The sequence below is a fragment of the Hyperolius riggenbachi genome, chromosome 3, assembly GCF_040937935.1.
Source record: "Hyperolius riggenbachi isolate aHypRig1 chromosome 3, aHypRig1.pri, whole genome shotgun sequence".
Classification (NCBI taxonomy): Eukaryota; Metazoa; Chordata; class Amphibia; order Anura; family Hyperoliidae; genus Hyperolius; species Hyperolius riggenbachi.
Window position 1 is genome coordinate 188864787 of NC_090648.1, and position 16794 is coordinate 188881580.

Below are 16794 nucleotides of genomic sequence, written 5' to 3' on the forward strand. Positions count from 1 at the left end.
TTTTTCAAGATGTGTTCAATTATAATACACACGTTTGCACAGGTGCACTTTAACCTGCCTGGCGTTCTGGCCGCGGGAACGTTTTTTGCAATTTTTTTTTTAAATATATCATGTAGCTAGCTTAGCGCTAGCTACATGATTCCCCTCTCCCTGCGGCGTCCCTCCCACCCCTCCGATCCCCGCCGGCGCAATCACCCATCCGGAAATCCCGTTCTGAACGGGATTTCCAGGAGGGCTTCCCCCGTCGCCATGACGACGCACGTCGTGACGTCGTTGACGTCAGCGACGTCGTGATGTCACAGGGAGACCCGATCCACCCCTCAGCGCTGCCTGGCACTGATTGGCCAGGCAGCGCACGGGGTCTCGCCTGGGGGGGGCCCTGCATCGCGGCGGGTAGTGGCGGATCTGCGTCGGCGATCGGACACAACACGCAGCAAAGTGCTTGCTGCGTGTTTTAAAAAAAAATTATTCAAATCGGCCCAGCGGGGCCTAAGCGGTGACCTCCGGCGTCTCTGGACGAGCCTAGCTCGTCCAGAACGCTAGGGAGGTTAAAGTGTACCAGAGATGACATGCGACATGATGAAATAGACATGTGAATATACAGTGGAAAGTATACTGACACTTATGCTGTGCTCCTTTTCTTTTTTCCCTGTCTGAAAGAGTTTGTAATTAGCTATGGAGCTGACAGTTTTTCTCCAGTCAGGACTCAGTCGGCTCACTGGTTTTGACGGATCCGTCAAAACCAGCCTGATCAGCCGAATGATCGTTTGTACACATGGCTGATTTGACGTCGTTTGGAAAAATCAGACGTGTGTATGTACCTTAAAACGCTTTTGTAAACAGATACCAGGGCTTATTACTGTGAGAGGAAAAGATAGAAAGGTCAATAGTTTGTGTATTTTCACCCTGGGATATTTGAGACGCTGCAATTGAGCAGAGACTATGAAACATTAAATCTGCTTTGTAAATGTTTATACATAAAATAAAACCTTGAGATACCTAAAATAAGAGTCATTTTTAGGAGTAGAAAGACAGATCCAATTGTTTATCTCATTAGTTAACATTTATCTCTGGTTCACTTTAAGCTCAGGTATACCTGCAGACTTTTAAAGTGTGTTTTCAGTAACAGAAACATGACCCTATGGCTTTGTATGTGATACAAAAGTTTATTATTATTATAATTTAGTTTTACTATATAATATCTTGAAACTTCGATGCACAGATGGCTGTCTGACTGTCCTTTTTCCCTCTGCTGCTTTTATAGCCTTTGAGTCAGAGCAATACATTTCTAAATCCACATCTGTGTGCTAAGCAGTTCTTTTTAGGGTCCTTTCACATATTGTGCGGTGCGATTGGCCTACTGCAGCGCATCGCACCATTACAATTAGCTTGGTACCTGCAGCAGACTGTGCCAACAGGGAAATTTGTGTGACCCCACACCCTGCTCAGTGACATGTTAACTTCCATACCAGAAATATGTCACGTCAATTTTTTTCTGATCTGAGCACGCTTGCCGCATTGCTACTGTCTTTAAAGATTTGCGGTGCCACTGACTAGAGAAGTGTGCCATGCACTACCGTTTGCACCATACAGCAATGCACTGCAGCCTATGTGTCGCCCTTGTCACTTCTGTCGCATCGGGGGTACTGTGGCCAGTCTCATAGACATTAATGGCCACTGTGACGAGCACAAATGTTGTTTGTCTAGAACTAGGATTTGACTGTATGCACAGGCAATTATTACATGGCTAGGGGAAAGAGAGAGTCTTGGAACACTGAGACCCTGTTCACAGTGGCCAGTTGTGTTGCAGAATAAGTCAGCATGTCAACTCACTGCCCATACAATTTCATAGGCCTGTTCACAGTAACAGCTTGAGTTATTCTAACTCACTGCATGCAGGCTTTGTATTAAAGTCTATGGCCAGTTTCCATTGCAGTTCACATCATCATAACGCGTGCGTTATGCAACGGACCACTGTGAACCTAGCCAGAATCTCCCAGATTAAGTAGAGGGGAGGGGGGGGGGGGGGTTTACTGTCCACCAACTTTGAGAAAACTTCCCTGTAGACCTTATTTCAAGTTCGCAGTGACTGAAATTATTGGAGGAATGTAACTTCATGTGATGAGAATCTGGATCTCATGCGAGTCATGGCTCATATTCCACAGAATAAACAACGTAATACTAGCCAACTGCTGTAACTATCCAACACAATGCATTACAAATATCTATTGCAGACCTGGAATCTTTACTGCTATATACTATGCATAGTACTGATGTGATGTGAGCAAGCGAATCTGCATATACCAGGAATTCTGTGCGCTGAATGAAAAATGATATTCATAGTACATTGAAAGTATAATTCCAACTTTATGGAGAGGAAAATGTTCCTTGAAAGACAACTATGTACAGCTGTACACACTGCGAATCATCATTTAGCAAACATTGCTAAACCTCCTTGTTCTGCTCTGAACGTCTCAGCATGCAAGTGCATTTCACTGTGTTACCAGATGCAAGGAAGTGGTAATGCGCAGGAAGTGGCACTGCACAGGGACAAGCACGTCCACGCCTGCATAGTAGCACAGTGCCCCTTTTGTAGATGTGCCACTTGCGCAGTACAGCCGCTCTTGTAGAGAGGAGCACAGCCACCTAACATGTCCGGCAGGTTCCGGGGGGACCTGTGCGGCAATGGGGAGGGAGGGGGGGGGGGTTAGGAGGACATGGGAAGCAACTAGGGAAGCTCCAGTTCTCTAAACCGCAATTGGTTTTGTAATTACTGGAGAGTTGTCCTTGTTTAGATCTTCACAGATTTACTTTTCAACTCACTTCTGTGGCTTTAAGTGAATTGGAGCCAAAAACATAAACTCATCCTGAGACCTCTGGTTCAGGAGGTTTTCTGTAGACTCTGAACTGAAATGACATGAAATGCCATAAACAGAGATACACTTCTTATTGGGCAATATAAATGCTTATGGCTTCTAAGGAGCAAAGGATTAATTTGGGACATGTACATATTTAGGAGAAATTCTTTAGTCTGTTGGCTTCATACCATAGATAGAGCCTAGCACTGCACAGCTGTCTTACTGGATGAAAAGTCTCTGCTATTCTGACTGCATCATAAAAAGGAACACTCACTTGGCTTGAGGCCTTGTTCATATCATTTTGAGCAGATGGCCGTGCCATCAGAATGCAACACATACTATGGCATGCCATCTGCGTCACTATGCACTACGTTACTAAGCCCATTCACTACAGTGAATGGGACAGCGCTGCGATTCCCGAAAAATGCATTTAGTAGTGTGATAGCGCCCAGGTGCTCAACATGTGGTACGCGTACCCCAGGGGGTACTTCCGATGGTTCCGGGGGTACTCAGGCTTGCTATACTTAGAAAATTATAAATCTTAATTAAACACCACCAAATTAGTATGTTAGCTAATTAAAAGTACGTACTCGAACTGTTAATATCCTGTGTTCAGCTAGTCAGGTTTTAGCACGTTTCGGTAGGTTGCGCTTAGCGTGATCCCCCGTGCTTAGCTAGCATAGTCCTGTCCTTGCGAGGTAGCTATTGCTGCGGTTTGTTATTGGTTACCTTACTCTTGCCTTTGTGAATGCTTGCTGTCACTGAGGCAGTGACTAGATTAGCAAGCATTCATTCTGTCAGCCTCTGTCCTAGTCCTGTCCTTGCGTGGTAGCCATTGCTGCGGTTGCTATTGGTTACCTCACTCTTGTCTTTGAGAATGCTTGCTGTCACTGAGGCAGTGACTAGCAGAGTTGCTCAAATCCGAATTCGGGAGATAACTGGATAATTCTGTCCGGATATCTCCCAGTAAACCTGTGCGGGCTGGGCGGGAGGGGGGGTCAATCCCAAAAACTGGGAAGGGTTCCAAATACTTCCTTCTTCAGAGTGTAGTGAGCAACTTGGATTTGCCAGTTGATAAATTGGCAATATGTGGCAGCCATTATCCCTCCTAAGATCAAGGGTCACTAGTAACTGTGGTAATGGAGAACTGGTCCACTTAAAACTGTATCCGATATAACATCTTTACAAGTACTGCTGTCAATCCAGATTTTTATTGCACAAATTGACAAGCAGATTTGAACAATTTTGGATATAATGAAATTTGAAAATCAGTAGCATCATTTGTGGGTCACACACATAAGCCAGAATAATAAAGTCACCTTGAGCATGGGGAATGAACGGCCTAGAACTACTATAAAATTAAATGTGACCTTTTGTTAACTTTTTCCGCACAGTACATCTCTGGCTTGTTTCAACTTTAACGCTGAGCTGCGCTGCTCTGTGTTGCGCGTCATATGCCAGGGGGCGGAGTTTGCAATCCCATTCATTATACTGAATGTGATTGCGGGCGCACCCCGAAATGCAGCAAACCATGTGCAGCGATTCCTGCGGTCGCGTTGCCTGAAAGCGCGCTGTATGGAAACGAGCCCCGAGGACTAAACACCTTTTTTTCTCAAATTAAAGCAGTGATCACTGTGATTAGTTCACAGTGATCACAGGTTCAGGAGCCAATGAAATTGGCTCCTGACCGAGATACGGAACTCTGCTGTCAGTATGACAGAAGAGCGAGCGGGTTACAGCGTCACAGCATCGGTGTGGACGACGGGAGTGGCATGTACGCAGCTAATGTGGAAGTTGAAATCTACATCCTGGCAGGGATAAACAGACATAAACAGGGCACAGATATCAACTAGCTCGGTCTGGAAGTGGTTAAAAACTGACTAAAGAAAAAGTGAATTGCCAGAGTATGCGGAGACAAAACTCACTTATCCTGCATTCTGTCCATTGTATTATTTACGCCAAGAGGGCAAAGAGGAGTGTTCAGCTGCTAATGGCCTGGAGCTGATAGATAGCATTTATGTCTTACATAACTAGTGAGAGTATGAAACAAATGTTATAGCAATGATAGAATAACATAAGAATACTTGGATTATCACCAAACCTTTTTCCAACGCATCAGATGGGAAAGATTTAAATTCTCTTACATCATAATTCAATCCACATGTTCTTCTTAATGTAGAAAACACAAACACTGAGAGCAAATCTCATTACTGAACAGTATAAATAAACCCTCTGCCCACTAGGAATCTGCAATAGCCTTGTCCTTCCCTGCTGAGATAATACTTAACTTGACCATGAAAGATACTCAAGCAGATTTATTTTCCTGACTAACCAAAAATCCACAATAACAAAAATGCTGCACATTAAAGAGAACCCGAGGTGTGTTTAAAAAATGTTATCTGCATACAGAGGCTGGATCTGCCTATACAGCGCAGCCTCTGTTGCTATCCCAAACCCCACTAAGGTCCCCCTGCACTCTGCAATCCCTCATAAATCACAGCCATGCTGTGAGGCTATGTTTACATCTGTAGTGTCAGTCTCAGCTGCTCCCCCGCCTCCTGCATAGCTCTGGTCCCTGCCCCCGTCCCTTCCCTCCAATCAGCAGGGAGGGAAGGGATGCAGGCGGGGACTGGAGTTCTGCAGGAGGCAGGGAGAGCAGCAGACTGACACTATAGAGATAAACACAGCCAGCTCTGACAAGCTGTTTGTCAGCAGCGTGGCTGTGATTTATGAGGGATTGCAGAGTGCAGGGGGACCTTAGGGGGGTTTGGGATAGCAACAGAGGCTGGGCTGTATAGGTAGATCCAGCCTCTGTATGCAGATAATATTCTTCAAACCCACCTCGGGTTCTCTTTAAAGATGCTCAACTTTTTTTTCCTTAAAGCAAAAAGTAGCAAAGTGCTATTGTTGCTAGGCCAGAAGTATAACATCATTATTATAATTGTTATAAACACTAAATAAAAGTGGATCATTATTTTGTAGTTTAACCACTTTGCATCTTCTAGACCTTGTTTTCCCCTTAAGGACCAGAGCAATTCTGACGTTTTAGCTATGTCCCTATTTAATCAGCAATAACTTTATCCCTACTCATGACACCTAAATGATCTATAAATCGTTTTTTCCAAGACAAACTAGGCTTTCATTAGGGTGTATTTAGTCTGAAGAAAAATTTTGTTTTCTAGGCATTTTAATGGAAAAAAGAGGGGGGAAATTAAAAAATGAATTATTTCTCAGTTTTTACTAATTTCAGTTTAAAAATAAAAAGTATCACTGCGATAAAAACCATGCCACCAGTTTTATGGCCCCCCAGTATAGTCAGATGAGTCCCGAGTATCAGCCCAACCCTCTCCCAGTATAGCCAGATGTGTCCCCAATATCAGCCCCCCCAGTATAGTCAGATATATCCCAGCATACATGTTCCCCCATAATAGCCAGATGTGCCCCGAGTATTAGGTTATCCTCTCCAAGGTAACCAGATGTGCCCCTATTATCAGACCCCCCCCCCCCCCAAAAAAAAAATGTCCATTAGTTACGTTTTCAATGCCACCTCCTTTAAAGGGATTGTCTGAGCTGCAAAAAAAAAATAAATAAATAAAAAAGAGACACCTACTTACTCAGGGCTTCCTCCAGTCCCTAGCAGCCACTATGTCCATCACCGCAGCTCCGCCACTGGCTCCCGGTCCCCGACGGTGCAGAGTCCTCGCCAGGTCTTCCTCTACTGCGCCTGTGTGAGCACCGCTGTCAATCACTCGTACGTGGTGTGGAGTGTACTGCGCAGACACAAAACGAATGTGCCTGCGCAGTACACTCCACACCACGTGCGAGAGATTGACAGCGGCGCTCGTGCAGGCACAGTGGAAGACGACCTGGCGAGGTCTCTGCACCGTCAAATACCGGAAGCCTGCGGCTGAGAGCGGAGCTGCGCGAGGGACATAGTGACTGGAGGAAGCCCCACGTAAGTAGATGTCATATTTTTTGCAGCTCGGATATTACCTATAATAAGCTCTCCCCCCAGTATGGATAGCCAGATGTAACACTCCCCCCCCCCCCCCCAATCAGGCAGCCCCCTCCTTGCACAGATCACATAAGAAAAGGAGCAGTAAGCAGCCTCTCTCACTTCGCCTTGTTCCAGCGATCAGCCTGCAGCCAAAGCCTCTGTTCACCGCTCTGCACGCAGCCCTGTGATGCTGACTACCCTGGTCCAGGCTTGATGACGTCATCAAGCCAGGATCTTAATATTCAGCATTATGCGGCTGAGTGCAGAGTGGTGAAAGGAGGCTCCGGCTGCAGGCTGATCGCTGGAACGAGGCAAGGTGAGAGACTGCTTGCTGCTCCTTTTTTTTTATTTTTTAGGCGATCTTGCCACCGGGGGGGGGGGAGAGATGAAGGATCACTGCTGTTGGCGACAGCAGTGATCATTCATCCATGGGTGGGCGTTCTCTAGTTGGCATAATGGGAACACGTTCCCTTTCACCAATTAGTAATGCAGCTGACAGTGCCACATCATGCACAGCTGGGCTGCGAGTTAAAATGGCATATCTACGTCCTCATGGCTTCGATGAAGTCACAGAGAATGTAGATTTACTGTAGCGGTGGAAAGAGTGGTTAAGTACAAGCAAGCTTCTCATTATTTTGAGACCCCACGTATCACTGATCCTCTGCTTTGGGACTCAGGACTTCAATACAACACTGTCATGTCCGCTGTGTATAATGTATGTATCACTATTCATATCATTGTTCAGGATCTCAAACAATCAGCTAATCATTGTTCTGAGATCAGAATAAAGCTGTAATTACAATAACAGTAGCTGCATTGCTGATGAACAAAAAGTAGAGGGTAGAAGAATTTGTTTATAATTATTATCATAATCATAGCATATTTATATAGCGCTGACATCTCTTGCAGCAAGTTTAAATGCATTTATCATAGTTTGTTTTTGGGGTCAAGCTCACAATCTAATCCTATCATATACAGTCATTGTGTGTTAAGTTCCTATTGCAGTCTAAGACCCATTTTTTATAGGGGAAGCAAATTAACGTATCTTTGTGTTTTTTGTATGTGGGAGGAAACCAGGGTACCCGCAAGAAACATACACAAACAAGGTGAGAACACACAAACTCCATGCAAATAGTGTCCTGGCCCAAAATCGACCCGGGAACTTTAGCGCTGCAAGGCAAGAGTGCATCTTCTACCACCACACTGCCCACGGTTTATTAGGGTCCTTTCGTCGGACACATTTAAAAAGCATTCCGCTGTGATTTGGGCACCGGGAAAAGCCACTAGCAGAATATCGGTAAAATGACAAATTATCTACTACTGTGCAATGGGTAATACAGTAGTAAAATATTGGGAAAAATTACTGATCTACTATCACTAAACCAAACCCTATTCTCAGACTAACCCACCCTCTATCAATGTCTAGCCCTAACCACCTTCCCACTGCAATAGCCACCTTAACCGCTAAACTTACTGTCTACACCGCCTAATTCCAGCACCCAAATTACCCACTAGGCACCGCTATAGCCGCAATTAACATTATGTCTGTGAAGCACGCATTTCACCAAAGCGTGCCCGTGTCCAAAATTACCCCTTTGCTTTTGTCTTCCAATGTTGCCATTGTGAACCACAGGGTCACTTCAGTTGTCTTTTGCTGTGTGACACTTATCTGAGGAAATGCCCGAGCTTACTACACAGCATCATAGTGAGGAAGGTAATTTGTGCAGAAAGAAACAGGAAACTGGTAACCAGAATTCAGCAGTACTCAGAGAGGATTCCAATATTGTGCTCAAAAGGAAGTAGTCATATAGTTGGATACAGCATAAATCCGTAGATCTAAAAAAGTCTAGAACAGGCAAAAACATCTTTATCAAGAAATCTGAAAAATGGGTCAGGAACAGGTACAAGGGAACTGGTAACCAGAATTCAGCGGTACTCAGAGAGGATCCCAATGTTCTGGGCAGTTTGCTGAGTGGACATCCAGTCCTACAGAGTAAGATAAACAGGTACGTCTGCTGAAGACAAGGCTGCAAACCTTGGAAGGATATTCTCTGGTAACAGTAAGGTGGGCCAGAAACAGTAAGGTGTCAAGGTGGGCCAACATCTCTGCCTTCAGCAGGCCAGCAGTCACAAAAAGAGCGATAAATCTGGCCCATTTATTTTGAGGCCAGACAATTCATTCTGCCTTTCTTTCAAACGTGGCCAGAAATGTATCCACAATATCATTATATAAATTTTACGTAAGAAATTACTGTTTCTTGTGAATGTGTGGTTGCCATGCATAACACTGTCTGGCTCTGGCCTCAGTTATGGTGACCATATATCAGGTGACTTAGTGGACAATGGACCATCTGATTCGATTATATAATCGGATGAAAATCGGTGTAGCCAAGAGCATGCCTGATCAACAATGCGACCAATTACATGCCAAAATTGTCTGCAAGATGTAGGGCCAACTTGCTTGATCAGGTGTGCAGTGGTAATGGCGCGCGATATCGGGACGAGCGACAAATGCAATGGAATCCCCAGTGCTGTCCCTTCTAATGTAAAATGTTCCCCCCCAGTGCCCGGTGCAGTATACTTTACCTATCCGCTGCTGGCTCTGGGCTCTGTCCGCAATCTGAATACAGGTGCCGGAGTAACGTGGGTGCACGTGTGACGTCACATATGCGCCCGTATTTGCAACGGAAACCACGTGGGGCACCTGTATGCAGACAGAGCCAGCGACGGACAGGTAAGGTATACTTCATCAGGGCGAAACATTGGAGGGACAGCGCAGGGGGGCAGTGCATGCGGCGTCCCAATGCCGATTCCTGAGAGGTTTCATGCTGAAATCGATCGTGAATCGGTCAGTGGTGTATGGGCAGGCAACAGATCTCTCTCCAATTAGATTTTATCAGAGAGAGATCTGTCTCTTGGTCTATCTGCCCATATATCTCCTGATGTATGGGCACCTTAAGAGTAGCTGTATCATATGTCAGTAAAGTAAATTGTACTGCAGACGTTTCCTGCAAGGCCCTAATTGGTCAACTCCCATGAATTAAGAAATTCCCTGTTTCAATTACCTTTCTTTTCTCCAGTAAAAGGCACAACATCCTCCCTGTCCTGATGTTCCATGGCTTCTTTACGCAAGTAATTCAGTAGATGGTCTCTATCAAATGTTCCAGATGCCTCCTTCGTTGTCTGATCTTTCTGTCGGAAACCAGCCGGTAGCAGGGCATTCTGGAAATAAAGCATGCTATTAAATTCACATATAAAAGCCCAGTTTATAGTGCCTGTATCTGCAAATATGCTTAAAGGGGAACTGAAGAGAGGGGTATATGGAGGCTGCCATATTTATTTTCTTTTAAGCAAAAGTTGCCTGGCAGCCCTGCTGATCCTCTGCCTCTAATACTATTAGCCATAGCCTCTGAACAAGCATGCAGCAGATCACGTTTCAGACTTTAAAGTCAGATCTGACAAGACTAGCTGCAATCTTGTTTCTGGGGTTATTCAGATACTACTGCAGAGAAATAGACCAGCAGGGCTGCCAGGCAACTGGTATTGATTAAAAGGAAATAAATATGGCAGCCTCCGTATACCTCTTATTTCAGTTCCCCTTTAAATCCTTGACAACCATTTATTGACATCATAACGTATTAAAACGTCATGCTTACCGCTATTAACGGCAACATGACGTTTTAATATGTCGCGCGTTCCCGCCGCTGCTACCGCCGTGTGCGCGCCGCTGTTTCCGTCGGGATCCCGTGCTGGGTGATTGGGGAAGAAGACCGAACGGTCCTCTACCCAATCGCAGTGCCTGGAGTGAATGGACGTGACCGCGAACAGCGGCTACGTCCATTCACAAAAACAGGAAATGTAACAATTAAAATGTAAAAAAAAAAAAGTTAACACTTCCTATAACGAGTGTTCACTAGCGCCATCTTGTGGCCAAAAAGTATATTACACCTACAAAATACATACATTTTCAAGTACATACACATCATTAATAAAATTACACTTCCAACCCTCCCCCCCCCCCCCCCCCAAAAAAAAACACTTGTAAAAAAAAATCAGCTTAAAAAAATAAAAAAAATAGTTGCCTTAGGGACTCAGCTTTTTTTAATCTATATTTTATGGGGGGAAATTAATTTTAATTTATTACATAGGGGCTTGTAATTATGGCCAGAACAAAACAAAAAAACAGAAAAATAACACTTATATTTCAAAATAATATACTGTCGCCATACATTGTGATAGGGACATAAATGAAACGGTTTAATAATCGGGACAACTGGGCAAAAAAACCTGTTTGTTTTATCCAGAGGAGAATGTTTAATTTTAAAACTATAATGGCTGAAAACTGAGAAATAATGATTTTTTTTCTTTTTTTTTTCTGTTTTTCTCATTAAAACGCATTTAGAATAAAAAAATTCTTAGCAAAATATACTATACACAGAAAGCCTAATTGGTGGCGAAAAAAACGAGGTATAGATCATTTTCTTATGATAAGTAGTAATAAAGTTATTAGGGAATAAAAGGGAGGAGCACTGACAACTGAAAATTGCTCTGGTCCGTTAGAATAAAAACCCTTGGGGGTGAACTGGTTAAGTAAAGTTGAGTATGCTATAAAGGCTAAGTATGAAAGCACCCTGCTGAAGAAAAAAATTCCCATTAGATTTAAAGTGGCCATAGAAGTGGCGCAGGTAGTCAACATTTTCTCCATCAAGGTGCATCTACCCATTTGAACCTCAGGTGGCCTTGTCACATTTACTGTTTATAGCTTGCCAATTTACAGTGCATCTGAAATGACATGTTACATAATACATGTAGTATCTGTCCTACTAAGAAATTATCAGAAGTTCCTTTCTGTCTTGATGTGCGGCAAGTGTTAAAAAAAACTAGTGTTGTTATCTATTCAAATGAGGCAATCAAAACAACTTGTCAAATATAGCCCAATGTCCTAAAGACCAAAGTCCATTGAGAAAACACTGCTGATAAAATTTTAGAGCTAGAGTTCAAAATTCAAAGGGTCATTATATCTGTTTGTTTTGCAGCTGAATGAAGCACATTTTACATCAGACTGTCATGGCTGTTGTTTAGCAATTATTAAAAATGCAGCCTTTAAACAAAAATAAAAATATGAGCTATTTATTATTAGAACTACACATACAATTAATGATCTCATACATTTATTTTAGTTCAGGTTTGCTTTGAACACAAGTTAAAGCGAGTAGGAAAAAGTTATACAAAAAAACCCCTAATTTCTAGGCAACAATATCATCTCTATATGGTAACGCTCTCAGATGTGGGGTTATAGATTTTTTTTATGTATACTCAAGAACAGGAAGCGTAGCCTTAAAGGATACCCGAAGTGACATGTGACATGATGAGATAGACATGTGTTTGTACAGTGCCTAGCACACAAATAACTATGCTTTGTTCCTTTTTTTCTTTCTCTGTCTGAAAGAGTTAAATATCAGGTATGTAAGTGGGTGACTTAGTCCTGACTCAGACAGGAAGTGACTACAATGTGACCCTCACTGATAAGAAATTAAATTCCAACTATAAAACACTTTCCTAGCAGAAAATGGCTTCTGAGAGCATGAAAGAGATAATAAGGGGAATTTCTCATCAGTGAGGGTCACACTGTAGTCACTTCCTGTCTGAACCAGGACTGAGTCATCCACTTACATACCTGATATTTAACTCTTTCAGGCAGAGAAAGAAAAAAAGGAACACAGCCTAGTTATTTGTGTGCTAGGCACTGTACATACCCATGTCTATCTCATCATGTCAAATGTCACTTCAGGTATCCTTTAAATGATTTTATATAATTTATTTAAAAAAGTAAAAAGAGTACATTCAAAGATTATAGAAAAATGTTATAACTAAAAATGAACATAATGTAATAAATATATTTAAAATACTTGGCAGGCTGACTCCTAGTTCCACTACCTACTGGCTAGTAGTCCACAATCCTTCCCCATCCCATCATCACCCACATGAGATAGTCTGGGAAGACTTGGGAGCGAGCAGAAACACATTTCTCTCTGTGTGCACAGATTTCCTGGCCTTGGCTACCTCCCCGCTCTGCTAAGATATTAACTCTTTGTGGCCAGCACTGCAGCACTACTGTTCCAATAATTATTGTTACTGCTCAATGTGTAAAAAAAAATAAAAACAAATAAATCCTTCCCATGTCCTCCCCAGTATCTTTACAAAAGGGTTACCTGAAACAGCAGCAAGAAAACGTTTTATTGTAGGCAGGCAAAATGGTTAGAGTTGCATAAGGTAGTTGTAAATACACTGGGGAAGAGAGAATTTAAATGCTTTATTACACACTGAGCAGGAAGAAAGTGTAGCTGTATTGCTGGCCACAAAGAGTTAACAGCAAAGGAAAAAAACTGGCAGGGTCTGGTGATCTGCTCTGTGCTGGAAAAACAACTCTCACTCCGTTGGCAGAGAAGACCTGCAGCAGCAGCCAGAAAAAAAAAGCCGCCTGCTATTTAATCTATATTTATTGCAACAAGTGCGGACATGCAATGCAAAAAAAAAAAAATTGCTTTGAACAGACTACAGTAATCTAACTTCAGATTCACCAAAAATACAGGTATAAGCTCTTGGCTGCTTGGAATTGTCTGCTTCTGCAATGGCTAATCTCATAGTACACTTGTAGTGCTGCACTAATTAAGAGATTAGCCCTTTAGGAAATGTACTTTGATGACAGCTGTACAAACCTTTAGCAAAACCTAATTCTCAGTCGGGCAAAGAAAACCCCAACTCAATTTCTCTTTCTGCTCCAAGTGCATTATGACAAAAACAAAGTTACTGATTTACCTGACGGAGTGGAAAATTTTGCACACTTCCCTCCCTTTAAACCCAACATATGTTTAATCCCAACAAGAGTCATTTGTTCCCAGTAAAGGTGACTTTGCAGTCAGTAAAGGGTTTTATTCAGTGTTGTTATTGGCTTCTGAGGGAAGTATTGCTGCCAGCATGCGGGAGAGTTGGAGGAAACAGCCAAAGGAATGTAAAATGAAAGCCATGTAATTAGGATCTTGTAGAAAACATGACTGGTATTAATTAGTTCAAAGCAGGCCTGAATCATTAACATCTTGTGGAGTGTGTGCCAATCAACTTGTCAATCAGATAATGAGCCTGTGTTTAGAGAGGGGATAAACTAAGCATTACAAAGGTTATTTAATTACACATGTGTAGTCAATGTACAGAGATGGAGTTATGGACTATATAACACATGCTGTAAGACAAACAGTTATGCCAACAGAGTATATTTCTATAAACCACCAATAGGAAAATGTAAGCGAATATGTCACAGACCATAACCAAACAGTGTGCATCTGCCAGACAGCCCCCTGATCCAAGCACAAGCCATAACAACCTATAATCAAGATCCCATAAATGGCCATCTGAAACTAAAATACATAAAAACCCACAGCAAGGTTGTTGCTGACAAACTCAACACTATCCTGCTAGTCGCCCCCTCCCTGATGCTATTTCCCATAGGTTGTGTGGCCTCCTCCCCTCCCAGGAGCTGTCACCATCCACAGAGCTAGAAACTGTGAGGCTTGGTGGTGTATTCTCCACAGTCAGCATGCAACGCATGAGCTGGCGTGGAGGAGGTACACACACTAGCACCAGGAAACAGGCTATCCCTAGTATAGTGGAGGGGAGGACTGACTCCAATAGGAGATTGTGGCGCACAGAGCCGGTGCAGATCTGACAGCCACAAACAATGCTTTCGTGATAACGTCTCAGCGCAAAGTAGCGCTGAGCGCATAAACCAGAACTGAGGAGATCAGGACAGGTAGACAGAATGAACGCTTGCTAGCTGGCGGCTACTTAGCGACAGCAAGCGTCCAAAACCAGACAGACTGGAATGAGGCAGCCAATGCGATGCGGCAATGGCGTGCCTCACAAAGACAGGACAGGATAGTCAGAAAATAGCAGGATTAAGATAGATGAACGTAACACAGATAAATATACAATAAGTATGTTTTCCTAGCGTATTACAATTACAGCTATCAATGAAACTATTTGTAACGTCTGACTAACATATGTATATATCGGCAATGAACCGATATATGACATAAGCAGGAACGCTGACTAGGAATGGAGTAACACAGGGAACAGGACTCAGAAGGATTCGCTATCTCTTCGCAGAGATGAACGCAATCCACAAACGGTAACAGAACAGGATTCAGAAGGTTTCGTTATCTCTTCGCAGAGATGAACGCAATCCACAAACAGTAACAGAACAGGATTCAGAAGGATTCGTTATCTCTTCGCAGAGATGAACGCAATCCACAAACAGGAACAGAACAGGATTCAGAAGGATTCGTTATCTCTTCGCAGAGATGAACGCAATCCACAAACAGGACCAGGAACAGGATAACTAGCTCAGCACGGGTGTTCACGGTACGCGCAAACTACCAAAACGTGCTGGAAAACTGACTAACTGAACACAGGAAATAAACAGTTCGTGTACGTATATATCAGCAACACTGATGTATCAACGTAACACAAATACAAGGAAAATAATAAACGTGCTGGTATGCATATATATTGGCAATGAACCAATATATGATGCAAAGACCAACAAAGTATCTTTATAACAAGAAACACGATCGGGGGCTAAAGCGACAGCAAGGCAGGCTTAAGCTGAAGCTATGAAAACCCAAGGAAACCCTGCAGGAAGCAGATCTTTATACTGAGGTCATCCAATGGGAGCAGACATGCAGATTCCCACACAGGTGAATGATAATCAGTCACAAGCTGACAGCAGGGAAAGACAGACAAAGCTATGCAGCTTGCATGGAAATAGATCAGAACTGCCTGAGCTGCAGCACTACTACTTCCAGTAATAGCTGCTGCAGCAGCGATCATTACAGAAACGCATTGCAGCACTTAAAGTACCTCTGAACTGAGAGGGGGGGTTGATTAATATAGGTACCGTTTTGTCAATGGTGCTGTGACACATGCCACAGCACCATCCTTTCAGTCCAGTGCCCCGTTCCCCCCGCTCTAGTCAGCTGAAATCTTTGACTGACTAGAGCATCAAATATATGGGAGGATATGGCAGTTGTTCTCCTTAGGAACGCCCCTGACAACTGTAACCCCTAAACTTTAGACCTAGCTTTGTACTTTTGGGTTACTTCCGGGTACAGTACCATAGCGGTGAAGATACCGGCAGATATGAAAAGACACAATGGCAGAACGGGAGAGCTAACAGGGCAGAAAAGACAGCAAAGGGTACCAGGAGTAGGTCAGATGTGCTGTGTGTTTTTTTAACAGGTCTAACATTTTCAGTACAGGAGTACTGTAAAGTGGGACTGAACCCTTGCACAGCACGCAATTTTATTCCACATATAGTTACTGAACAAATCCACTGCTCTGTATTGCTGTTTTTGGCTATCCAGATTAAAATGTCTAGTTATTATCAGCAGCTATGAATAGACTGCAGGAGCATCACTGTGGCTCTCCCCACGTAGGCATAACCCCTTCAGTGTTCTCTGCAAAGGGAAACCAAATTCTAAACTTCAGTATATTTAGGATTTCCATAAATTGTAATGAAGAAAGTCTTTTGTTTTTCCCATAAAGGTTATCATGATGTGGTTAATCCTTTACAGCAGGGATGAAATTCTGAGTTTAGTTCCAATTTAAGTCCAGGGGACCAAGCTCCCATCCATATAGCAATGCTAGGTGGCACACATGTCTTTTCCAATTTTAATTATGGTCTGTGGCCCAGCTATGGAAATGTCACCGTCCGAATGCTTTGCTTTGTATATTACAATAGCTATGACAGCAGCTGTACCAGTGTTCCCGAAGCTCATTTAAAGATCCAGAATGCCAGATCTTAAAAAACAGTGACCCGTTCAGGGGCAAACGCAGGATTTTTAAGGGGGGGGGGGGGTTCCTGAAAGGTCCAGAAGCACTTAT

General features: G+C 43.2%; 1 protein-coding gene across 2 annotated transcripts in view; it reads right to left on the minus strand.

Moving 5' to 3' along the window:
• LOC137563238 (tropomodulin-2-like) overlaps positions 1-16794 on the minus strand; it is a 102481-nt gene that overhangs the window by 43899 nt on the left and 41788 nt on the right. For both annotated transcript variants that reach the window (XM_068275447.1, XM_068275448.1), the window contains exon 3: positions 9921-10077. In XM_068275447.1, the coding sequence (XP_068131548.1) occupies positions 9921-10077 (157 nt within the window). The remainder of the gene's footprint in view (positions 1-9920; positions 10078-16794) is intronic.